The sequence below is a fragment of the Bemisia tabaci genome, chromosome 10 (genome assembly GCF_918797505.1).
Source record: "Bemisia tabaci chromosome 10, PGI_BMITA_v3".
NCBI classification, from domain to species: Eukaryota; Metazoa; Arthropoda; class Insecta; order Hemiptera; family Aleyrodidae; genus Bemisia; species Bemisia tabaci.
Genome location: NC_092802.1, coordinates 31303115 through 31329277, shown reverse-complemented (window position 1 = coordinate 31329277; position 26163 = coordinate 31303115). Strand labels below are relative to the sequence as shown.

General features: G+C 41.3%; 1 protein-coding gene across 3 annotated transcripts; it reads right to left on the bottom strand.

Moving 5' to 3' along the window:
• Window positions 1-1482: 1482 nt before the first annotated feature.
• LOC109030887 (uncharacterized) lies at window positions 1483-25464 on the bottom strand. 3 transcript variants are annotated; one of them, XM_019042087.2, is made up of 5 exons: window positions 25185-25464; window positions 18014-18238; window positions 11131-11405; window positions 6004-6334; window positions 1483-3139 (listed from the first exon to the last, which is right to left on the bottom strand). In XM_019042087.2, the coding sequence occupies exons 2-5, from the start codon at window positions 18174-18176 to the stop codon at window positions 2709-2711; spliced, it is 1200 nt and encodes a 399-aa protein (XP_018897632.2). In that variant the 5' UTR covers window positions 18177-18238; window positions 25185-25464; the 3' UTR covers window positions 1483-2708. The 3 variants fall into 3 exon arrangements, with proteins under 3 accessions (XP_018897632.2, XP_018897633.2, XP_018897631.2); XM_019042088.2 differs by having other exon boundaries at window positions 18014-18302; window positions 25278-25464; XM_019042086.2 differs by having other exon boundaries at window positions 25278-25464.
• Window positions 25465-26163: the final 699 nt, after the last annotated feature.

Genomic DNA, 26163 nt, shown 5'->3' with positions numbered 1-26163 from the left:
AACTACCGTCAGTGATTTCGAGTAATGTTACAATGTTATATCTGATGTTTGTTTATCGATGTATCAGTTGAAAAAGAAAAGCAAGGTTTAGAACAAAACAATTTTAATTCAACTAAATATCACATACAGATTTCAATTACATCACATTTAAAGTTTTTGGTGGTAGTTGTGACACAGGCTCAATGTATATAAGTGTAATAAGGCATTGTGAAATGAACGAAGGAAGGTTTAAGAAAAAATTGCAGTTGTTTTCACCAGGTGTAATAAGGCATAATGAATTGAACAGGAGGTGGACAGAAATTCAGTAGTTTTTAGTAGTTGCCCCCAACAATATTTTTTTAAAAAAAGGAATACATTCATTGCACATTTCAAAACTCAGGATGTAAAGTCCCAATTTAGTACTTTATAAACAAAAAATAAAAAAACAACCGAACAAATACATCGCATTTCATTGATTTCTACGCCCTTTACTTTAACAAATTATGGCACTATTCCTCAAATCATCAGCAAGTTTGTGAAAAGTCTTATTATCAATCCAAGCAAGCAATGTAGGCTTTAAATTCCTACAAATTACATACATCTTTGGTTTTTTGCGGTACACATTCTAAACTTTAATCTCAAAATGTTCTCTCTAGAATTAATGGATACTAGAACGAGTTTTCGAAGTCAGTCAAACTATTAGATATCATAGGTTGAAACCAATTCCAAATTTAGTATATAGGGTTTTTCTTTTCAACGAAAATTTTAATATTAGATGAAGGAATGATATGTGATTCTAGTACCTAATAATCTTTTTTTTCAATGCAAATATTCAGTTTCAACGTAAACATAGAACAACGATGTGAAACATAATATGGGAGTCATATTGAACTGCGTCTCACTTTCTCTGGAATTCTCACGTGGAAATTCGTTTGGTAAGAATTTTCGGGATTATGACGGTTAAAAAATTATCTATTTTATGTCATTGCACATTCAAATTTTCAACCAAAAAAGCATCGTCTTTTTGACGGAGACTGGCAGTTGAAAATTCTGTCTGAAGGACATCTTCCTCACAGGACACATCGTGCGTTAGGAAATTTGTTACAGACTTAATTGTATCTAATTATTATTTATGAACATTTAATACTTTGAACCACAGGCATAATGGTTGGCACATACCATACGGTTTGTTTTCTGGGTCGACCTGGCCTCCCACTATCTTACGGGGAGTCTCAATTCGCAAATTCAAGGCGAACTTGCGAGCTGATGATTGAAATTGACAAACAAAGCGATAGACGAGTACACTAAGGGACAATACAGTTATCCCCTTTATAACAGGGACCGGGTGCAATGGACGAAGGAGGTAAGTCTTAGATTAAGTAATGGCAACCCATGGAAAACCTCATATTTAGTTCATCATTTCATCCCGTAGTCTATAAGAACCTTCCACCAATAGAATCGCTTCATTTCTTATTTGTCTATCGCTTCGTCTATAAATTTTAATAATCAGCCCGTTGGCCCATTTTACAGGACTCACCGAAAAAAAGTGAAGTTCATTCAACGTTATTGGTGTAAAAAACGTGTGCAAAAACTTAAAACACGCTGAAATACACACAATGAACACAGCAGTTAGTTCTACATCTTGGCATTGCTAAAGTAACTGCTGTAGTGGGTATTTCAGCATGTTCAAGTTCTCGAACGCTTTTTTTACATCTAGAATGTTAAATGGACCGTGTGTGGCAGAAAGGAACCAAGCCACGTCGCAATTGCCAAACGTAACCATATGATTTAATCGTTTAAAAGAGAACGTCTGTGTGGATTCCTTTAAAAATTTTAAAGAATTTGCTTCGTACTAAGCAAAAAATTCACTGACATTTGCACGAAAATCCGCAGAACCGGTTTCATGTAAGAAATTGACAGTATGTTGAAGTTTTTTGTCAACGTGCGTTTAAACATTCAGCATAAAGCTGAAAATCTCAATACAGAGGGAAAAAGCCCATATGACCACAGTTTTCCTTCAAAGCGATATGCCGTTTGGTGCAACACTAGGTACGTCCATTCAGGAAAGCGACTACAGACGCGTTTCGGCCTTGTTGGGCCAATCTTCAGTGTAGTAAGGACGCACGGGTCGTGAGACAGCATATCTATTTAAGGGAAAACTGTGCTCATGTGAGCTGTTTCCCTCTGTATTGAGATTTTCAGCTTTGTGCTGAATTTTTAAACGCACGTTGGCAAAAAACTTCAACATACTGTCTTACGACCCGTGCGTCCACCGCAATCAGTCTGTGTAAAAAATTGAATCGCCCAATTACATTTGGCAATAGCTGATGTGGCTAGATTCCTCTCTGCTTAACGCAGTCATGGGCGTAGCTAGGGGGGTCCTGGGGGGCCTGCCCCCCCCCAGAAATCTCGTGCCCTCCCCCCCAGAAAAACGGGATCCTTCATTCCTCACCCTCCCCCTGCTCTCTTCACCACGAGAGGTGGTCCCATGGCCCCCCCAGAGAAATTTCCTAGCTACGTCTCTGAACGCAGTCCAAATGGATTACGTTTTGCAATAAAGAACCACTATTTCTGGCCCATTTTAGAAACAACATACTTGCCATTAGTTTCTCTATGCAGATATGTGCTTTTATGGGAGAGCCAGAGATAGTGGTTCCTTAATGCAAAATGTAGTCCAATCAACTTTACTTGTTTTTCGGTGCATCAATCGGGAACCCACCCGGTCAACACTACCGATCCATGAAATACTGGGCGAGGGTCGCAGCGTACACCTGGAACTTGGCGTTGAAGCGCGCCCGGTCGGCCTTGGCCAACTTCTCCTTCATCTCCTCGATGTCGACGGATCCCCAGTCGACGTCCTTGTTGAAGTCCATGGTGTGGATGGGGAGGTACCAGGCGATGGCGAGGAGGGCGCCGCCGCTGATCCGGCGCAGCTCGCGGCGGAAAGCCTCGCGTGTGGGCGGGTGGGCGATGTGCATCCGCTGGCACGCGGACAGGAACTCGGCCAGGTAGAACTCGAGGAGGTCGTCCAAGGAGGACGCGAACACCTCCACGTTGACCGATGTCCCCAGGAAGAGGAGGACGTCGACCAGGATCGAGCACTCGCGAACCGTTTGGAAGTCGATGAACTTGAAGTCGACCACCTTCCCGGACGCGGGACCTGGAAACAGAGGAGATTTGTGAATTTGCGGGAAAAACGTCGTACATAGTTTAAAGACTCCAGCGGACCGATAATGGAGATGTTGCATGTGTGAGGCATTTCGACGGTGTAAGTCGGCAATCACATAACTCGTTTGCGGTGTCTGAAAATCTCCGCCTCTATGCTATTTCTTTAAAGGAGAACAAATTGACATCATTCCTTGAAGGTTTGGCAGAATTTTCTTTGCATAGAGAAGAAAAATCACGGCAGTTTTAAAGAAATGCTGTTGAGCAGTTTTCCGTTTAAAAATTAAAGTATGACAGGAAATCTGCGACGTCACCAAGCGAGTTATGTGATTGCCGACTTGAAAAGCCAGGAAAAATTTCGGGGAAACAAAATTTGATCAGTGTTTCCTTAAAAATAAACAAACATTTGTGAAACTACAGTTGTGTGAACATTTGGAATTTGCGATTTGACTGTTGATTCTTGTGTAAAAGTTAGCGAGAAACACGATGGTGCTACTGGTTTTCCCTGAAATCAACTCCCAAGCTCAAAAAAAGCTTTCAAGTAAAGGCCAAAATGGACAAGATATCCCACGCTATCCTAAGAGTCTACCTCTACATCAAGACAAACTCTCCATGGGAAGATAGGGAGCAAGTACATTGGCAAGGTTGCCGTGTTTTCAGTTTTGGAGTCCCCAAATAAAGTGGCAGCCCTGTCAATGTAGTTGCTCCCTATCTTTGCATGGAGAGTTGGTCTTGATGTAGAGGTGGACGCTCAGGATAGCGTGGGATATCCCCTCCATTTTGGCCTCAACTTGAGAGCTTTTTTTGAGCTTGGGATGGTTATAGGACATTTCGTTAACGATTTTTTGTCCGCGCTCCTGTTTTTTCCGGTAATTTACGTCCACGCGTTTTTTCGGCACGGAGGTTTTTGTCGACGTGCCAGTTGATACCCAAAGGTAGTTGGTCCACATGTAATTACAAACGACAATTGTTCACGACGTTTTCGGATGAAAATGTATAATGTCTTGGAAGAATGAGGGTTTGCTTGTTTTTTTTTGGGTTTTTTTTTGGTTGTTTGATCCAACGGAGAATAATATATAATTGAGATTTTTGGTAAAAATGAGGGGGCGTCAATTCCATCAGACAAAATTCACTAAAACTCTCTCCACCTCTTTGGTGCAACAGGACTTAATTATCTTTCAAGAAATTCCCACCTCGTTATACCTGATTCGGATGAACTTCTTGATTAGCCTCAGCTAAAGGCTCTAAGATTTTTCCTGTGTACGATAAGTATCTTGATTTATTTTGCGAGAAAAGATCTGTACTTTTAAAGGATGCCTGTCATTCTTAATATTTTCTATTTCGTATAACACTGTGCAACACCTCTGTTGTGAAATAGTTGCTTCTGGCGCCGCCGCATAGTGGGCGGGCGGTCAGCGCGTAACGCGCATTGGCGCCTACAAACCTAAGTGGATACTTCAAGCATTGTGCAATGCTTGAAGTATCCTCTTAGGTTCGTAGGCGCCAGTGAGCCTCTCACGCTGGCAGCACGCCGCTCCGCTCTGTTAGGCTCTAATATTTATACTCGCATAGTCAGCGTTTTTTAACTGATTATTTTGAAATGTTTGCACACTCTGCATTGATTATTCTCATTTAAATTGATGAAAAAAAATATGTATCAATTCTTCAAAGGAGAGTAATAATATAATGTGTTTTTTAAATATTGGTGGGTCCGTGTCAAATTTAATGATTTCCAAGGCACTTATTTAATTTTTTCTTTTACATTTTGTGTTTTTACTGTGCTGCAGCGAGGTGTGCGCGCAACCAAACGCTCAAAATTTGACGTATTTGATTCTAAAAGATCGATGTACAAATGGGTTAAAAGTAAAGATTGCGTGCTTCTTGGTTTTTTTCCTCTTTTATTGAGTTTTACGGCTAATTGAGTTCTCTTTTAGAGAAAAATCATCTCAGAAGAGTACGATTGGCAGCAAGTGCGGTTGGTGATAACCATTAAAAGTTGGCGATGATTATTTCCCCTCCCATCATCAAAAACCAAATCAAATCACTGCCATTTTTGGACCCTAAGCCCCTTCACAGGGCCCAGTGGCCCTACCATCTATGTAAAAGTTTTTTTGAAGAATTTGAGTATTTTTTGCTGATCTAGTCTGAAATCATCCAAACAAGATTCTCTGACTAGCGCGACTGACTAGTACGCGGAATCTATAAGCCCTGGATAGACGATCAAATTCCGAACCAATTCCGATCAAAGTAGACATGCTGATGACTGATGGTCATCATCTACCATCAAATTTTGACGGGCCGCACTATTTTTTTCAAAGTGAGTGCCACAATTCATCATTTCCTGCCTCAGGAAACATCTCTGCCAAGTTTTCATTTTAAAATTAAGGAAATTAATGAGTTTGAGACTGATGACTCCCGACACTTTGATGGCAATTGGTTCGGGAATTTGATCGTCAATCGAGACCTTCAAGGCCTCGATAGACGATCGAATTCCCGAACCAATTCCGATCAAAGCAGCATCAAAGTGTCGGGAGTCATCGGTCTCAAACTCATTAATTTGCTTCATTTTAAAATGAAAACCTGGCAGAAATGTTTCCTGCGGCAGGAAATGATGAATGGTGACACTCCGTTCTGATCTTACTTTGAACAAAAAAGTGCGGCCCGTCAAAATTTGATGGTAGATGGTGACCACCAGTCATCAGCATGTCTACTTTGATCGGAATTTGATCGTCTTTGCAGGGCTTAAAATTAAGGAAATTAATGAGTTTGAGACTGATGACTCCCGACACTTTGATGGCAATTGGTTCGGGAATTTGATCGTCTATCAAGACCTTTAAACTTTATTATCCTCGGGCTTACCTTCATTGCGATAGAGGAACATCATGTTATCGAGTTTGGTGTCCCCGTGGATGAACAAGTTGAGCCCTTCGTCCTGAGCCTGGGCACTGAAGAAGGAGAGGATGCCGTCAAATGTGAAGATACCATGAGCGCGGATATACTCGGCTATCTCCGTCAATCCACCGGCCGCAAGAGCGTCGAACGCGGGGAGGATGGTGCTGTCCGAGTATTGTCTGAAAGTGTCCAGCCACTGGAGCATGAAGGAGACGGGCATGGCTTTCGTCATGGTCGCGTATGACTCCGGCTTCTCGCGTTTCAGTTTCAGCGAGGACGCATGGTAGCAAGCCAGTTTCTGGAAAATTCAGATGAACCGTCAAATATTTTGTGGTTATCGTGTTGCGCTGGATTTGTTGTAGACAATCGAACTATATCTTGGAATAAGCAATGAAGATTTCTGGTTCATCTACAAAAACACCGAACTCATCGCCTCCCGGCTGAAGTATCATAAGCGCCATGCGACGTTCCAAAATTTCCGCCATTCCCCCCCCCCTTTTTTTTTACAGAGAAATTGTTGGTTGAACCTGTTTGAAAATTTCACCAAATTGTATGGGCAGCACACAAAAAAATTCAGTGAAATTTTCGGACTGCTTCGTGGGAAAATCTCTCTGTAAAAAAATAAAATGGCAGTGAAAATTTTCATTTTTTGGTAGTGATTTATGGAAGTGACAAAGGTCACTAACAAAATGGTAGTGACAGGCACACTCCGGAGAGCGTATTGTCAAGTCCGTAACCCTAGTTGAGTTCAGCTCGGATAGGCAACTAAACTAACTCCTTCACAAAGCGTGGAGTATCAAAAACATTGAAGGCACTTCAAGTCGAGCTCGTCTTTTGAGGGTCACTATCATAAAGCCAGTAATAGCGGTACAAATCGGGGTCGGAAGTATAATTTAATGGTATAATCACTACTATCATTGGCTATGGCTACCTTTAAGTTAGAGTTTATATAGAACATCACTATACTTTGGTAATCACAAAACATCAATTTTTTTCAGTGTTCAGACACAATCAACACAACCAATACGAGCGCCGTATTTTTTGGCAATATCCTCAGGACTTTTAATGATTTCTTCTTACAAGCTTGAAAAAATATGTAATAAATTTCATTGATGGGAACATTCTCGTTGATTGCCCACTTAATTGTCAAAAACTACTTTATTAATGTCGAATAAAAAATTCCTTCCAATAATTAGGACAGTCTCCTGTACAATTTAAAAGCTTCTTACGACAAAGAGCAAGAGAGAGTAAAGTAAACTCTGGAAAAGAATTTCGTGGCTCGCGAATATTAAGTTCTCATTTTTACTGAGAACACATCGATCTTAAGCCCGAAGAAACGTCGAAACTTGGAGGAAACTCAGCTTCGATTAAAAAGATGTTCAGGAATTAATTAGGGTATCTACAGGACTGGAAATGCTGAAAATTAAGGAAAGGTCAGGAGGAAAATTTATTCAAGCAAGCCTCGGGATTCCACAAAGAAGACTGCAATTATTTCCTTTTGCTTGATTATTCTTGATTTTACGAGTTTTTGCGATCGTCGGAACGAAAATATCGGAATATAATATACACTCTAATAATTGAGTTTTTCCTTAAACGCATCAGTCCTTAGCAAAGGAAAAACTCAGGGGTTACATGTATAAAATTAACAGTTGTTTTGCGATATATCGATTGATCTGTCATTTAAACCTAACCTAACCTCCACGAAAAAGACTGCAATTATTTCCTTTTGCTTCATTATTCTTGATTTTACGAGTTTTTGCGATCGTCGGAACGAAAGTATCGGAATATAATATACAGTCTAATAATTGAGTTTTCCTTAAACGCATCAGTCCTTAGCAAAGGAAAAACTCAGGGGTTACATGTATAAAATTAACAGTTTTTTTTTGCGATATATCGATTGATCTGCCATTTAAACCTATGGAAACGGATCGTTAATCGCAACGCAAGCCTCATTTATCGATTCTTTACCACAGGAGCAAATTAAGAAATATCGATAATCGATCATTCCCGCTTTACCACGAAAAGTTAGCATCCTCTATTCTGCCGTGCTAAGGAAGAACACCGTATGAGCCTTCAAACGTTGCCAAGTTTCCTGCGATAAAAAACGAATTTATTGGGAAAATTTTTAATATTTTTTCCTCAACTTTTCAGACAATTTTGTATGGAATTCAATCTAAAGTATCTTAAAATTTCAAGGAAAAATATGCATTAATGTCGTCAAAAATACATATTTTATCAAGAGAAATTTGGCAACTCTCGAATGCTCATACGGAGTTTTTCCTCGGCACTGTAGTATTGCTCCCTTCTCGAGGCACATTGATAGATCGTCAATCGAGAAATTCGAAATAGGTAACCTACCTCTGGATGCATTGGTAAAAATGGGGCATTGTGACATCACTCTGAGGTCACAATGGCATCTACCATGTGTGTCATAAAGCAGTTGTGCTGTCACTAAGATGTCCGCAACACTCTGCCATCACAGTGATATAATACTGACGTCTGAATGTTCGGACTCATATCAGAGTGATACCAGAGTGGCATCATAATGATCTTATCTGTTCCATAAACATTGTGATGTCGCGATGACTAGGTGTCCAGATCTTGCACTTCACGGAAAAAACATTATGTTGCTGATTTAACAGCTTTGTCGCTAAAAGAAGTGTCGGACATTTTTCAATGTAGATTTTATAATTTAAAAAAAGCTAATTTAACCACCATGTTGTTAAATTAATTAATTTTGTTATTGAAAAAAAAAGCTAATTTAACCACTATGTTGTTGAATTAGCTTTCTATTAGTGTAAAATGTACTCTTGAAACATGTCGAACATATTTATTAACGATTTAATTGTCAAATCAGCAATCCATATTTTTCGGTGTTCTACCAGGGTGGTGACAAATCCTCAAAGCCTCTAAAATGGACGTATTTCTGCCAAACGGAACTATAGACGAGGGAGAATGATGGGTTGTGCTCTAGAAAGCTGCATTAGGAACAACGTTGAAGTGGGCGAGATTCCCTTTGGAGAAATGGAAAAGCAGGATTTCACGTTCTGTCCAACGGAGCTATATGCCAACTGAATGCGACACTCGTGAGCCGTGGTCCTGGGCATGGCAGAAAAGCGTTGTGGACTGCGGGCTGATTGTTAAAATTGATTGACAAAGAAGACATGAGAAGTGTGGTGAGATCCTAATGCTTGAAAAGAGTGGTTCTTATAGACGAAGGGAGAGAATAATGGACAAGGAGAAAATTAAAACTAAATATCATAACAGCATAAAATCGATTAATGTAAAGGACTCGACAAATCGATAAAACAAAAACGTGTGTTGACAATTGCTGTAAAAAAATTTCAAAATCATGAGTTGAAAACGCTGACTCCGTAGGGTTGAATATTACAGCCAAACACAGTGCGGCTAGCGCGAACCGCGTATTAGCGCCTACAAGACTACAAGGATACTTCAAGCATTGCGCGTTAGGTGCAATGCGTGAAGTATCCCTACAGTCTTGTGTCAAATTTTATGCGCAACACGTGAAGTATCCTCGCAGTCACTTAGGAGCCAATACGCGTTTTGTGCTGGCATGACCGCAGGCCGCTCTGTGTTTGGCTCTAATTTTCGAATTCACAGTCTCATCGTTTTTCAATTCTTGATTTTGAAATGTTTCTACTCTTTCTATTGATATTGTCCCTAAGAGAGAAAATGATGAACTACCTATAGGGTCTCCCGTGGGTTGCCGTTATTAGTCTATTACCTACCTCATCTGTCCTTTGCAACCACCCGTTTACACCTATTAGGATCCCTCCATATACTCTGTCTTCTTTATCTATAGCTTTGTCTACCAATTTCAACAATCAGCCCGCAGGGCTCATGAGTTAATACGGACCGTGAGCGACACGGAGACGGCTTCGTTGTCACTGACGTCACTGGCGCTTCATAATTCCCTTATTCAATTGTCTTACGGTCCTCAACTAACGAGCACACCCCTTATTTTCCACCTGCCTCCGGTTCTGTTTGGTAAAAATGCGTCCAAATATCGTAGGTGGTGCCTAAAATTTGGCCTCGCCCCAATGCTCCTTAAGATTCCTAAAACTCCTTAAATATATTTAATTCAGGTTATTTATATAGGTTTATTCTAAACCTAGGACTACTAATTAAGATGGGTATATTTCCATTCCATTTTTGGTTTATTTTAATCTGTGCAAAACTTGAATGAGTGAGATTTTTTATTTTATCTACTTCAATAAAATCAGTTCCGTTGATTTTATTGTATTGTTTATTTTTTATCCCAAGATTTTTCTTTGCTACAATTAGTTCAACAGTTTTTGGGGGTTTAATAGGATTAAATAACGGCGTTATTCAGAAAATGATAGGTTACAGTTCTATAATTAATATTTGCTGATTGATTTACGGACTAAGTATTAGATATAATCTGTTTTTAATTATTTTATAAGCTATACGTGTATACTCTGGTGATTAGTTGGAAAATTCAAGGAGTTGAAAATTGAATCAGTGAGTTTGAAAACACACCAACTCGGAAAAAAAAATTGTTCAGGAAACACCAGACACCTAAAACTACGCAGCGGGCGAAGAAGTTAGTTTAAGAAAAACCTTTTTGGTGCCAAAGGACAAGTACTTAGAGACTTTGTAAAGCACCAAGTTGAAATCGATACACCATGTTTGATGACAGAGAATTGAGCGTTTCAAAATTTCTGAGTTGGTGTGTTTTCGTTCTCGCCGACTTTCAGAAACTGATTTTTCATAGTCTGCCCTGAAAAATGTATATTTTTCGACCTAAATAACGCTTGAATATTTATATAACTTGTTGGTACAAGGTATACTGAACCGAAAAAAGAAAATCGCAAGATCGCGTGGTCACCCGTTTCCCTTGAAATGGCCAAAAATTGGTATTTCCAATGAAATACTTGGATTTTTCCCTTTTCCTGTCGCTGTTTCGAGCACTTCCGATTGCAATTTCGAAATTTCCTTTTGCGTGCAGATGCATCTATCCATAAGTGTTACTAAACCGCAAAAAAGTGGACATCGAGAAGAACCCGAGTCTGTGTGTTTTCGAACTTACTGATTCAATTGGGAGTGACTGACCTGAAGGACGAGTCGGGTAAGCTCGAGATCAGCCCCTGCGAAGATGTCAGCGGTCTGGTAGCCGGAGGTGACGAGGTTCTGCAGGAGGAGGTAATCTTCGGAGGCGCCGTAGAAGGTGGGCCGTGGTAGTTCCTCGCCGGACGCTTGTTCCAGGGCCGGGAGCAAGCGCTCGTAGACGAACTTCTCGTTCCCGAACAGGCGCGCCAGCCCGCCCTCCAAAAAGGACGGGTTGTCCAGTCGCCGCTTCGCGAAGAAGGATACCTCGAACGGAGCATCTGTCGACATAAAAATACGTTAGGAATGTGAAACGAATCCATCGAATGGTTGGATGTAAAGGCAGTAATTGGACTGCATTTTGCAATTTGGACCTATAAATCTGGCTCATCTGAAAAAAAGCCTACGTGCACAGGGAAATCTAATGGCACATACGTTGTTTTTAGACCGGGCCGGGATTTATAGTTCCGAATTGCAAAATGTAGTCCAATTATACTAGGACAAAATGATCGACATTTGTATTAATTGGGAACTGTCCGCCGGCAAAGAAGGAAAAGAGCCCGTAAAAATCCGCGGGTGCGGTGACAATGTTTTCAGTGATTCCTATATGATTTTTGACGCTGAGAGTTTCAACTTTGCAAAAAAAATTCGGGCCGGAAACATTTTGGAAGTAAATAATTTTGTTGTTGGGTAAATATTTGGCGAGTTACAGACTGTATTTTGCCAAAAAAGCCAATTTTAGGCCTTCTGTACCATTTGGCAACTTTCCGGTCCGAATTTTTTGGTGCAAAGTTGAAAATTGAATTTAGTGCCAAAAATGACATTGGAATCAATGAAAACACGGCTACCCGGGATTTTTGCAGGCTACGACCCATTTTTTGACTTATTTGCGTGGACTAGAAGAAGCTCACGAAGTTACTTCATAGGTGGATCGCTTCGAACGGGGGAGTGGGTGTAAAGGGGGATGGAGGGGGAGCGTGTGCCCCTGACGCCACCTCAGAGTCCGCCTATGAGTAAATTTAACATGCGTGGTTTATATTTTTTGGTTAGTTATTCTATCAGTCACATCGACCAAATCTTCGGGTTGAAGATTCGCAACTTGGTTGAAAATTAGGCACGAGCCCCCAGAATCAACCCTGGATCGCATTGGTGATAGCCCAATGCGCCAGCCACACATAAGGGCGTATTTATGCTGAAAGGAACTAAGTTGTGTGTAAAACCTACGCAAATAGTTCTTTTTAGCATGAATATGCCCATGAGTCGCAACCTCTGAGTGACAATCAGGAGAAACACGAGTGCATAATTTCAGTAGGACACTTTCTTCATCCCCAAATGTTTCCGAGTGTAACCTACGATTTCGGTAGCTTTAACCAAAATTTGGTCGATGATTGATCAACCGAAAAAAGTAATTGAAAAGTAGTAAAAGTACGGAAATTGTTAACCGTGTGTACTATTTTCTGGGATCATACATAATCAACAAGCTAGTCACGATGGACACTCTAGTCAGTCAATTCCTCTATCATTATTCACAAAATCCTTGTGATTTAATTGGTTGTTTTTGATCCACTTTGTGACCGGGTATAGAGGAGAAACACAGTGCCCCCATTCCATGTCAATCAAAAGTTCCGAGATTCGGAACTTTTTTGTTCCGATTTCTTCCAATCTATGACCGTCAAAAGTTCCACGATTTGTTTTAGATTTTTCAAATGGACTTTATTTTGCAATTTGGAGCTATAAATTCTGGCCCGATTTAAAAACAACGTATATGCCATTAATTTCCCTATGCTTATAAGTGTTATTCCAGAAGAGCCAGAATTTATAGTTCAAAATTGCAAAATGCAGTCCAAATGTTCCGAGGAAGTTCCAGAGAATGCAAAAGATCCGGAACATTTCGGGAATTTCAAAAATTCCGGGAAAAATTCAGGAAAATCTCAAAAGTTCCGGAAGTTTGAACTCGTTCCGGGAAAAAGGGGCACTAGAGATACATGAGAGTGCGATTCTGAAGACAAATCTAACTATCCAGAGGAAGCAAAATTCAATGCAGTTTTTATTCCTTCAATGTCCAACCGGGGATGTTCCTTCAAATTATGAACACTACTAAGTTTTGATTTCTAATTCAAGTCTTCTCATAAAATATAATGAAACGCAAATGCAGGTTAAAGAGCAAAAATCTATAACCTGGTTCGGAACAGGTTAGCGCCACCGCACACTGGACCGAAGCAACAGAAGAAGTCGGACAAAACTGGAAACTTTGAAAGCTTATATTTTCGAAAATATGAAACTAAACAGTGTAAGAGTAGTTCCATTGGATTTTCTGTGAAATTTCTTTACAGTACCACCCTTTGAAATATAATTTGTGACGAAATAAACATACAAATTTGAAATTTTAGTCAAAAATTTCATGTCCGACTTCTTGTAGTTCGTTCCTCTGTTCGCCGTAACCTGTGAATGTTTCAGGAGCGTCAGAAAATTATCATAATAACTGTTCCGCGGACCGATAAAGAAGCTTCGATACCGTTTTGAGCGCGAATCAGAACGCAAAGCGCATTAATCAAAAAGTATGTATTTGGGTAGGCAGCGGGGAGGCATTCGCTTTTCGGTGGGTTGCATCAAAATTGAGAGAGAATTTGCCGAGCATGTTTGCACGTCCAAGAAGCGTCTTGTAAAACGTTCAGGAGAGTATACTATCGTGATAAAAAAGAACACCGTATGAGCTTTCTATAGTTGCCAAATTTCTCTCAGTAAAATATTCAGTTTTGAGAAAAGCCTTGAGTGTTTTTCTTTAAAAGCGTCACGCACATACGGAGTGTGTCCCAATGCCTCAGAATTTTTTTCTCGAGACTGCAAGAAAGAATGGTATGTTGGTCAAAAAGAGAATTTTTTCGCTGTGAATTTTGTGTCAAAAGTGTCTCCAGTTGAAGCTATGACCGCTTAATTCTCGTAAAATCATCGCTCCATCTGAAGTTTGTCGACTCCAGTGGATGAGCATCCATGAAAAAAGCTACACCAAAAAAATGTGAAGTTGATATAACATCCTGGATGTAAATAAAGTGTGCGGGAACTTAAAAAATGATATCTTACCCGCTGCAGCAGTTACTTTAGCATTGCAAAGATGTAAAACTAACTGATGTGGCGGTTAACTCAGCATTTTATAAGGTCTCGAACACTTTTTTTACATCCAGAATGTTAAAATTAACTTCACTTTTTTTCCGGTGTATTTCCCCATATTTTTATCCAGGATGGGCCCACAAAACGGCCCTTGCCGATATCTTTTCTTTTGGTTAAATCTACCCATATTACAGATTTGCGTATGTGCTTACTCGAAAGAGCCATCGAAAAAAATGCACGAATATTGGACCTTAAAAGATACCAAAAGTGTCCAAATTATGATGCATCCCGCAAAATATAAGCACAAAATCGGAGAGTGAGGAATTTAAGCTGGCTGATTGTTGAAAAAGATAGACAAAGAAGAAAAAAGGGACATGAAGGGATCCTATCCGTGGAAGCGAGTGGTTGCAATGGACAAAGAGGGTAGATACCAGACTAACTAACGGCACCCACGCGATAATCTATAGTTAGTCCATAATTTTCTCCTTCAGTCTATGGGAACCAACCATTCCAACCAATGGAATTACGCTCATACTACCTACACTGAAAAAAAAAAAAATGCTTGGCTCAAGCATTATGATTTTTGACTTTGCCACCAGGATTTTTTTTTCTCTTGATTTAAGCCGAATTTTTCTTGATACAAGCAAAATAATGCTTGGGTTAAGCAAAAAAGCAGTTAATATTAAGCAGCAAAATTCTTGATCTAAGAAAAAATTTTCTTGGCGGCAAATTTAAGATTCTTTTTTTCAGTGTACGTCTTCTTTATCTATTGCTTTGTCTATTAATTTCAAAAATCAGCCCACAGCCAGAGTGGTCCAAAAATAGCCCCCATTGATACCCTTCCCTTTGATTAGACCCACACATATTGCGGTTTTACTTAAAAAATTCTTAAGCCCCGCGGAAAGCGCTGAGTTTATCGGAAGAAACTTGGCAACGCCCTCGGGTTCGAGAGACATCTCCGTGCCCCGGTGGGAGTGAATAGCCCTCGATAATAACTCCAGGAGAGGAGTCCTTTGAGAGGGATTTGCCATATTTTTTGCCTGCGAGATTTCCAGCTGTTGACGTGTATAATACATAAAAGACCCGGTATTATGCGTGCACGCTCCTCGGGTAATACGTTTAAGACGCAAGGTGAGCGAGATTTCTCCACCGCGGGACAGGGCTGTCGGAAAAATCTATAGCTTCCGTCTCCTGTGTCGTGCTGGGCCCCGGCGCGCTTTTCTCTGGCCCTGTCACCGTCCCTGTGTTTCTGTCCCGAGCATCGCCAGTCGCGACAGGGGTGGCCGTCCAAGTTCAAGCCTTGTTGTCACCTTGTGGGAAATTTGCGAATTTTCCAGCTCATGGGTGGTTTCACGATAAGTGGAATAGTTTTCTCGCCGTAACAGAAACACATTTTTCGGTCATATTTTTAGGAGTCTTAAATGATAATCCCTCGAATTTGTTTGCATCAATCTGCTCAGGGTTAGTTTTATAAGCTTTTCAACGATCTTTCGCTCTACTTTTCAATTTTAATATATAAATGGCTAAAAATGTGCTGTCAGTTACGCTGACTTTTAACCGCGTAACAGACAGCACACAGGGCCGGATTTACTTACTTGCCGCCCATGGGCCGTCTGTATTTTGCCGTCCCTTGTCATTCGTTTTGAAACATCAATAAAACCCATCAAGTGAACGTGCCGGAGGGGGAGGGGTGCATATGCATAAGACGCGTTTACCTACTCGTGTTGAATACATTTTTTGCGAAAGTCCTGTCAACACTACTAGCAAAATTTCACGGAACTTTGCTTCTCCATTTATAAGAAATAAACCAAACAATAATGCAAGAACAAACATAAATGTGGTATAATAACTTTAACTTCCGCCGCTGCGCCGCGCTGATCGAACTGTGTTTGGCGCAATGCGTGAAGTATTCCTGCAGTCTTGTAGGCGATATGCGTTTTACGCCCGCCGCTCCTGACCGCACTGTGTTTAGCGCAATGGGTGAAGTACTCATGCAGTCTTGTAGGCGCAAATATGTGTTACATGCCGACCGCCGCGCCGAGGGCTTGTCCTTTTCATCTCAAGTCCTCGTCATCATTCCTCTCTGCGCTAAGCTCCAGGCAAAATTGCGTGTTTAGTTCCTCTCTTAACTCGACTAATTAAAGATGCTGTCTCTTGTATCACCGGAAAACGACAAAATTAGAAATTACTATACTCTCAGGAAAGAGAAGTTTTGTCCCCTTTTCTCATTGATAATTTTTTTTTCTGAATCCGATTTTTTTTTCCTACATTAAAAAAATTGCAAAATTTGCCGCCCCCGGCCACGGCCCATGTGGCCACCCCCTCAATCCGGCCCTGACAGCACATTTTCGGAATTTACATCAATTTAATCTGGAAGTAGAGCAATAAATCATAGGAGAGCATTAATATGTAACCCCTTGAAGATGAATGCAAAAAAATTCGAGCGATTATCATTTCTACTAAAAATATGACCGAAAAATGTGTTGTCTGTCACGGCGACAAAACTATTCCAGTTATCGTGAAATCACCCTCTGTGGAAATTCAAAACCTGATAAGGCCATCGGGAGTGGCTGAGATTCTTCGTAGTGTGACTTAATGTTTTCTTTTCATAATGAAGTCGTTCCTTAAACATCCCCTATTCCTTGGAAGTCCCATCTGCTTTACGTTTGTCATAGTAGGAAGTCACGTAGGAGAAAACATTTATCACACAGATTTAATTCATACCTCGTTTAGAGCCCCATATTAGACTGCATTTTGAACAAACTTTTTCCCCGAGCAGCTCCATTTCTTAAAATATCTTGTATGGTTTACATTAAGGGAGGTTTAAGGAGGTCCTCAAAGTAGCATCAGATAATGAACATCAATCATAATGAAATATTTTGCGATTCTTATAAAGTTTAAGGTAGGCTTAGTCGCCAACCTTTAAAGTTAGTCAAAATCGTAGATTTTTCGCTTCTGCATTTTGTAATATTTGCAGTGGCAAATTATTGTAATTTGTTGCAAGGATTCATTTTTGAAGTTATACTGCTGCCTTTCACTCGAAGTTGAATTTTTTTTGTTGCCGATGAAATTCAGTAAAATTCTCAAATAGATTATTCAATTAACAATTTCTCTGTAAAAAAGTAAAATGGCGGCGGAAATTTTGAAAAATCACATGGCGATTATGACACTTTCGCCGGAAGTTGCCGATATTGACCTCGAATATTTAAACAAATGTATCAGAATTAATCGCAAAATCCGCCTACAGTCGAAGAATACAATCTCATATTTTCTCCGGCGTACCCGATGCAAAAAACACATGGTCGGAGCTGCCTCTCTCGTTCCGTGGACCGTACTTTGACCGAAGTGACGGGTTAATTCACCCATGCAGACAAGGCGTTACGTTATCATGCCTCCGCCAGTGGCGCGTGGCGTACATTGCGATATATCGATTGAGCTACCATTTAAACATATAGAAAAGGATCGATAAAAAGGGTGCTCGCAACGAACACCTCGATGATCGATTCTTTACCACAGCTTCAAATGGGGAATATCGATGCATCGCAAAGCACGCCACGATACTGGCCTCTGATTGCATCCTCTTTTCATTGGCGTGGCGTGAATTGCGATATATATCGATTGTTATACCATTAAAACCTATGTTAAAGAATCGATTATTAAGGTGTTCGTTGCGAACACCCTGTTTATCGATCCTTTTCCATAGGTTTATATGGCATAACAATCGATTTATCGCAATTTACGCCACGCCACTGCCTCTTTTCAGTGTCTGGATGACAGTTACCGTTGTGTTTGTATCTGCCCTTGACGGTGAGACTGACTGGAACGGAGATGTAGTGTTTGGCGGTGTCACCGAGTTTGGCCTCCTCGAAGGAGTCGATGATGACGTCATTCTTGGCCGTCACGATATTCCGCACGAGGCTCGTCACGAAGCCCCCTGACGTCATCTTGGTGCGGGAGCTCAATGAGTTCTCGTGCTGCGTTCACGAGGTCATCTGCCGGCCGGCATCTATGGACCAACGCGTTTAGGAGGTGCTTCTTCGGCGAGGTAAGGGAACTCCGCCTTTAGTCAACTTGACATTTTCGGAATGGATTTCGTTTTTAAAAAAATTTGGAGTCCATGCCGGAGAGCAACATTTCATCAAATTTCAACTTTTTTTTTATTTTTTTTTTTTTACAACATCCCAGAAGAGATAATCTTGCGCTTGACCGTCCCTAAAGTCCCACCTCCGTACGTCCCTAATCAAGCCAGCCCCATTCAGATAACTGTTGTTTAAGACCATCAAACTCGGGACACCTGCGGGCCGATTACTGAAATTGACAGACAAAGTTATGGACAAAGCTTTAGTCGAAGGCAAGAGGGATATAAAGGGATCCCATTGGTTGCAACTGGTGGTTCTTACAGACTGAGGGGGAAAATGATGGACTAACTGTCGGGTCGTCGGTTGCAGTTAGAAAGTCCATAACCTAACTCATTTGTCCATTACAACCAGCCGTTTCCGCCGATAGGATCCCTCTATATCTCTTTTGTTTTTTTGTCTACAGCTTTGTCTATCAATTTCAATTATCGGCCTGTGGGGCGATCATGGGGACGACAAAAAAACTCGATCTAAGCAGAAATTCGTCTCAACCAATTTTCCACTTAACTTATGGACTTGTCTAGGTATCGAAAAAAAGTCGATTTTATCGGCATTTTGTCTTAACTGTAGTTTGCCTCGGGGAGCTTTTACTGCATGCCTTTTAACAATCTGACATGTGCTCATTTGTCAGGGAATTTAATTTTCCAAATTCTTCAGCAACTCTAGGGCTGGAACACGAAACAGTGAGGGGGCGTAGCCTCCTAGCTGCTAATGAAAATTATTCCTATATTGTTTAAGGACATCATTTGACTCATATTCATTGTCAATGTTTCACGTAACTATCAAAGAAAAAATCCAGGATTTATTTCGGAGGGAGGGGTGTTCTTGGATGATTTTCGGAAATTTTGCGAAAAATGGAGGACTCATCCAATAAAATTTCCCACTCAAACTGTACTGGGTCCATTTCATTGGCGGATGCGGCAAATTGGCTAACCCGTCTTCACTCCATTTAAACCTGTGGAATTATATCGATTCTTCGAGGGACCAGGTGCTCCGTCAAGAATAGTCCGAGAGCCCGACGACATTTTGGGACAAACTCGGGACACAAGTCTTGACTTCTTGAATCTGAACTCACACAGGAAATAATTGTCTGCCATGTGTTGGCACACCCAACAACGTGGCCAATGATCATTTTCAGTGTCACTTTGAGTAAAGCTATTGATTTAAGTGGTCAAAACTTGTGTCACGAGTTTGTCGCAAAATTCCATCGAGCTCTCGGACTATCGATTAATTAGCAAAAGTTTAAATTGAGAAAAGCCGGTGTTGCCAAATTGCGGGCACCCCCTCTGATCCATTCACACAAAACTTGAAGCTCGGAATTACCGCGGCTATCCTCGGTGACACGACAGAGAGGGGACTCGCAGTACCCGACGTTGACTCAACGTCGACGACAACGTCACCCAGTCATTCTACGACGCTATCAGAGCACGAAGCTATCATTGTTGTGGGCCTCCACCCCTCTCTCCCCCACCCGCAGCCACCGAGAGCAGCCCCCCCCTTCCCCAGCCCCCCTTCATCATGTTAAACATCATCATCACCGCCGACAAAGCACTGCACTTCGGAATGAGGAAGCGAACTGCAACTGTCGGGGGGATGGGTGGAGGGGGGGAGAGGGAGGGGGGTCGTCAGCTGACGCGAACGGCACGTGCCGGAGGAGCGCGCATACACTTGACACAGTGCGCTCCGCGGATGTGGGTCATAAACGCGATAAGGCCGGGCCCGGCCGGTGCATCGTTTTGCGTGAACTTGGAAACGCGGAAACAATGCGACGGAGGCGTGTCTCCCCCCCTCTCATCCGCCATCGCCCCCCTTGGCCGCACCGTCACACATCGTAGTCCACCCGCTGGAAACGGCGCACGGTGGATAGAGTTAATTAGAGAGGTCGGGCATGGAATTTTTGGCTAAAACTGCAAATTTTGATGTCTATTTCGCCACATTTCAAACCAGTGGCGTGGCGTGAATTGCAAAATATTGATTGTTATGCCATTTAAACCTATGGTAAAGAATCGATTATTAAGGTGTTCGCTGCGAACACCCTATTTATCGGTCCTTTTCCATGGGTTTAAATGGCATGACAATCGATATATCGTAATTCACGCCACGCCACTGTTTCAAACTTAAAGGGGGGCTTCCAGAAGAAGATTTCACGAGGAAACCAATGGAACCACTGTTAGAACCTCAAAATGGAGATGTTGCATGTGTGAGGAATTTGCGATTTGACTGTTGATTCTTATGTAAAAGTTCGCGAGAAACACGGTGGTCCCACTGGTTTTCTATGAAATCAACTCCCAAGCTCAAAAAAAGCTCTCAAGTGGAGGCCAAAATGTACGGGATATCCCATGCTACCCTGAGAGTCCACCTCTACATCAAAACAAACTCTCCATGCAAAGATAGGGAGCAAATACATTGACAGGGCTGCCACTTTATTTGGGGACTCCAAAACTGAAAACACGGCTACCCTGCTGATGTATTTGCTCCCTATCTTTGCATGGAGAATTTGCCTTGATGTAGAGCTGGACTCTCAGGATAGCGTGGGATATCCCCTCCATTTTGGCCTCAACTTGAGAGTTTTTTTGAGCTTGGGAGTTGATTTCAGAGAAAACCAGTGGCACCACCGTGTTTCTCGCCAACTTTTACATATGAATCAGTAGTCAAATCGCAAATTCCTCACACACGCAACATCTCCATTAGAGAGGTCAAATATAACTTTTTTGACGAAAACTGCAAAGTTTGATGTTTATTTCGGCACATTCGAAACTTAAAGGGGGGCCTCTAGAAGGAGATTCCACGAGGAAATCAATGGAACCACTTTGAGAACCTCAAAATTTTGTATAAACGGAGTTATAAGCTCTTAAAGTTTCCAAATTTCGTCCGACCTTTCCCATTGACTCGATCCACTGTGCGGCGAGTGCTGGCTTCTGGGCCTCGGTTCGAATTTGAGGGTTTTCGGCGGCGGGATGGCAGCGTCGCGTTGATCGCACTCATTCAAGTCTTACGGCTGCGTGGAGTATCGCATATCGAAGACGAGTAGGCGTAGATGAATTGCGTAAGGTTTTCCGTATGAATCAAATTACGAGTTTGTTTTCTAAGGAATACGAGGATCGGTGCATATGCGATGCTCGTCGTCATTTATAGGGATTAAGTGGATTGCACTTTGCAAAAGGAAACCTGGAGCATTGCTATGTTGCTAAGATCATGCAACTTCTTTTGTCTTAGAAGAGAAACCTGATCACCTATTAAACAGTTTTTAGTATGTTCGCAAAAAACTGTAAAGTTAAGACACAAATTACCATGCATACTCCCTCAGGATTTTAATAGTTTTATTGCGAAGGTTGAAGTTGCAAAATCTTGGCAACATTGCAATGCTTCTGGTTCCTTTTTGCAAAATGCAGTCCATTTGTTTTTTCGGTAATCTCACGAAACAACGTATCCTCATTTTAGTGTAGCTAAATTTCTCCTCCCTAATTGAAGCGCTGGGTGTAGAACCGGCACTTCTTGGTTGCGGTGCCTCAGAATCCCCACCAACCTTTCTTCCATTAGGTTCAAAGTAATGGTATGTAATTCGTTGAAACTTTTACGCAACTTTCTTTACAATTTTACAGTGCTGAAAACGAAAATGTTTAGAAAATTCAACCGATAGTTTTCTATCAAAAATATAGATTAGCAGTGGAGATTATGAAGCACCTCAACGAAGAGATGTCATTTCTGCACCCAACACCTCACCTCAATCGTATTTTTATAATAAAAATCTTGGGAATTTCTATCTGATACTTTCACTGATTTTTCTACTGATCTTATGCAAAAATCAGACAAATTTTCGACAAAGACGGCACAGGTACATTCTTGTAAAAAAATGAATGATATGAGTCTATTTCCAACCTCGGGATGGAGTCACGCTCCTTCGTTCGAAAATTGACGATTTTAGAGAGTATAATAAAATTGGGCGAGGCAAAAACTAAAATCAGGGGTTTACTCCATTTTTTTGCCCAATAATGGCAGATTATCAACTAATCTAGTTAAAATCAAATCAAATCCACCTAATGATGTCTGATGTTCTCACACCTAGTAATATCACTAATTTGTTTCTTATTTTCTCTGTGTGTTTCAGGTATCTTTCAACGGACACGAATGACCTATCTCATTGTCACGTGGGTAAACGCAAGAAATTTTTTTTTAAAAACTCAGGGTTCAGTGGTCAGAGCTTCTCTGAAACCTAGATGACTCCTTCTTAGTCTCTATTTCACGCAAAACTCGACGATGAACATCCTTTTGAGTGGTCCCTGCCATTGGGAATAAAGACCCTGCTTGAACTATCTTAGCAATGTAATCGGGCGAATTTCGTCTAACTCATAATAAGCAACGTTTTGGGCACAAAATCAAATAAAATCCGCCTAAGTGTGACCAATTTATGTCGGACCTAGCACTTTGCTAGGCGAGTTTTTGCAAATTAGGTTGTGATTTATCCACCAATGAACTACATTTTGCAATTAGGAACTACAATTTCTGCCTCGGTTTAGAAACAACGTATAGTTTCATCATGTATTTAAGTGTTTTTACGGAAGTTGTAGTTCCCAATAGCAAACTGAAGTCAAATTGCTGGATCCCTTCGTAATAAGTCATCATTAGGAGAATTTGAGCGCTGAGCTGCCCTCCGAAAGGAACAGTTTCTCTTATATGACGCCACACCGACATCCTGATTTATAAATTTAACCTCATCGTGAATCGTCATCATAAAACGTAATGAAATCGACTGGCATTATCGTCACAACATTACACCAGGTCCGCGTGACTTCACACTCGGCGAAATGACGGCAAACTTTGCTGAAAATTTGCCCGAAGTAGCTCTTTTTTTTTATTTTATTAATTTATTGTTATATTAACAATACAAATATGTCACTACTACTACTATGATTCTTATTATCTATTGACTTGTTATTAAATATAAATGAGTTTTAGTAGTAATTCTAGCGGATAATAAGCATTCTTGCTTATTATAAATAATTATTGATATGTAATATCAAAATTATGTGAAATAAATATAAGTAGCTCTCTATTGATTGTAATAGAGTAGAGTCAGGCAAAAAAATCCACAAGGTGAGGTAAAAAAGATGAGATTATTATCTATCTACAGCTCGGTAGGGTCAATTTTGCATCATTTGGTGCAGAGAACGCCCAAAAAATTTAAAAAAATGACCACTTGAGATCATTTTAAAGGTGGAAAACGGTACAGCGGGCATTCGAGAAATCGTTGATGAATTGGACGTATTTCTGCCAAACGGAACTATGTGCATTAAGTCATGGGCTCTAAGACCCATTAGACTATATGCATATCAGGGCTCACTTCATAATGCACATAGTTCCGTTTGACAGAAATACGTCCAATTTTGCCTGCGTTATTGCAAATAAGTACCGAAAAATTCGAGGTAGAACTATGAGAAGGCTTCTCAGTTTTAGTGCAGTTCATTGGTTCCATCGATAGAATTCCAATGCTTGAACTTTCGTGGGCGGTATTTCGAAAACGTCAAAAGATGCACTTTCTACTTTCTTCTACCCGACTCCATCAAAATTTGACCACATTTTGCAATTGGAAACCGTAATTTCTGGATCCTCCGTAAAAACACGCATGTGCGTAGAGAGATAAATGGTACTGGTACGTTATTTCTAAGCTGAGCCAGAATCTTTAGTTCCTAATTGGACGCAGTTCTGTCAAACGGAACTATAGGCGAGTGGGAAAGTGGGGTGTGCTCCAGATAGCTGCATAAGAAACAATGGTAAAATGAGAGTGATTCTGTCAAACGGAACTATGTGCCAACTGAATGCGGCACTCATGAGCTGTGGGCATGGGAAAAGAACGTTGTGAGCAGGGCTCATGAGTTAATGCCGACCTAGAGGGACAACGGAGACGACTTCGTTGCCGCTGACGTCACTGGCGCTTTATAATTCCCATTCATTCTTACGGCCCTCGGCTAAAGAGCACACCCTTTCTTCTCCACCTATATATGGTTCCGTTTGGCAAAAGTACGTCCAATTAATGGAGATGTTGCATGTCGACGGTGAAACTACCAAACCACGTATCTCGTTTTGCGACGTTGCAGACTTCCTGTCATACTTTATTTTTTAAATAGAAAACTACTCAACGTCAATTCGTGAAAACTTCCGCGATTTTTCCTCTTTGTGTGGAGAAAAATCGGTGAAAATTGTAAGGAATGATATTGATTTGATCTCCTTCAAAAAAATAAAATGTGAGTGGAGATTTTTAAACACCGCAAACGAGATACGTGGTCTGGTAGTTTCACCGTCGATATGTGAGGGATTTGCAATTTGACTGTTCATTCTGGTGTAAAAGTTCGCGAGAAAAACGATGGCGCTACTGGTTTTCTCTAAAATCAACTCCCAAGCTCAAAAAAAGCTCTCAAGTTGAGGCCAAAATGGAGGGGATATCCCACGCTCTCCTAAGAGTCCACCTCTACATCAAGACGAACTCTCCATGCAAAGATAGGGACCAAATACATTAGCAGGGTTGCCGTGTTTTTCAGTTTTGGAGTCCCCAAATAAAGTGGCTGCCCTGTCAATGTATTTGCTCCCCATCTTTGCACGGAGAGTTCGTCTTGATGTAGAGGTGGACTTTCAGGGTAGGGCGGGATATCCCCTCCATTTTTGCCTCGACTTGAGAGCTTTTTTTGAGCTTGGCAGTTGATTTCAGAGAAAACCAGTGGCATCATCGTGTTACTCGCGAACTTTTACATGAGAATGAACAGTCAAATCGCAAATTCCTCACACATGTAACATCTCCATTGTTCGAGTCAATTTTGCAACCTTGAAATGGAGGTACGTTTCTTCGTCCGGAAAACGACGAATTGTAAAATTTAGGCCGACTGATTTAGCATAAAACCCTGCCGAAAGAAGCACCTCATAAGCGTTTGCAACGTAGGTGTGTGTGGGGGGGGGGGGTTCACTTTCACTTCCACTTGCCGCGATCGGACTCGGGCGAAAGCACGAGGGTGCACTCGCAATTTTCGCGCTTTGGCGGGCTTTTTAGGACCGGCTTCGCATCCGGGCCGAGATGCAACGAGGAACTGAAATGCACTTGTGCACTTATCTGCAGTTGCATAAAATTCAAGGTCCCTTCGCGTGGCGGCCAAGGTCCCCGCGGTGTTGCCCCCTTGTTGCGACGCGATCATCGATTCGTCGATTATAAATAGAGGGCTCACGGTTAGGGGCGTGTTGTCACATGGCGACGCAAAATGCAGTCGTCCGTATCGGTGGGTCAGAGACGGAGAGAGACCCCATCGCTATCTTGGCAATGGTGGAAGCTTTTATGGGTCACTAAACCATAAGCGGATTTTGACTTGCGAATACATTTCGGCTGTAGCTTAATGACGCGTAGAGCACGATCCACACACTAAAAAAGCGAAAAAGTAACTCAGGAACTGAAAAATGCGTAGTCCTACAAGCGCAAAGAGCCTTGCACAAAAAGGTCTAAAATTCGCCCGTTTTCGGGCCCTCGAAATTGGGGTCGGTGTGAGGTATTTTTTCATCTATAGGGTGACCCTTTACACATAATAAAATTTCAGATTGAGTATACGCACCGTTTTTGAGATATGGGGGGGGGCAAAGTCCCCGATTTTTACTCATATTTGCAGGTATTTTATAGTCGAACTTCGGCTGCTACAAGGTACCGGATGTAGATATTGAAGCGCGGTTTGCGGTGATTTGTCAAGCTATTTCTGGATTATTTTTTCACATCTTTTACAAACCCGCAAATGGTTTTTCGGGGGGGGGGGGGGGAGCTTTA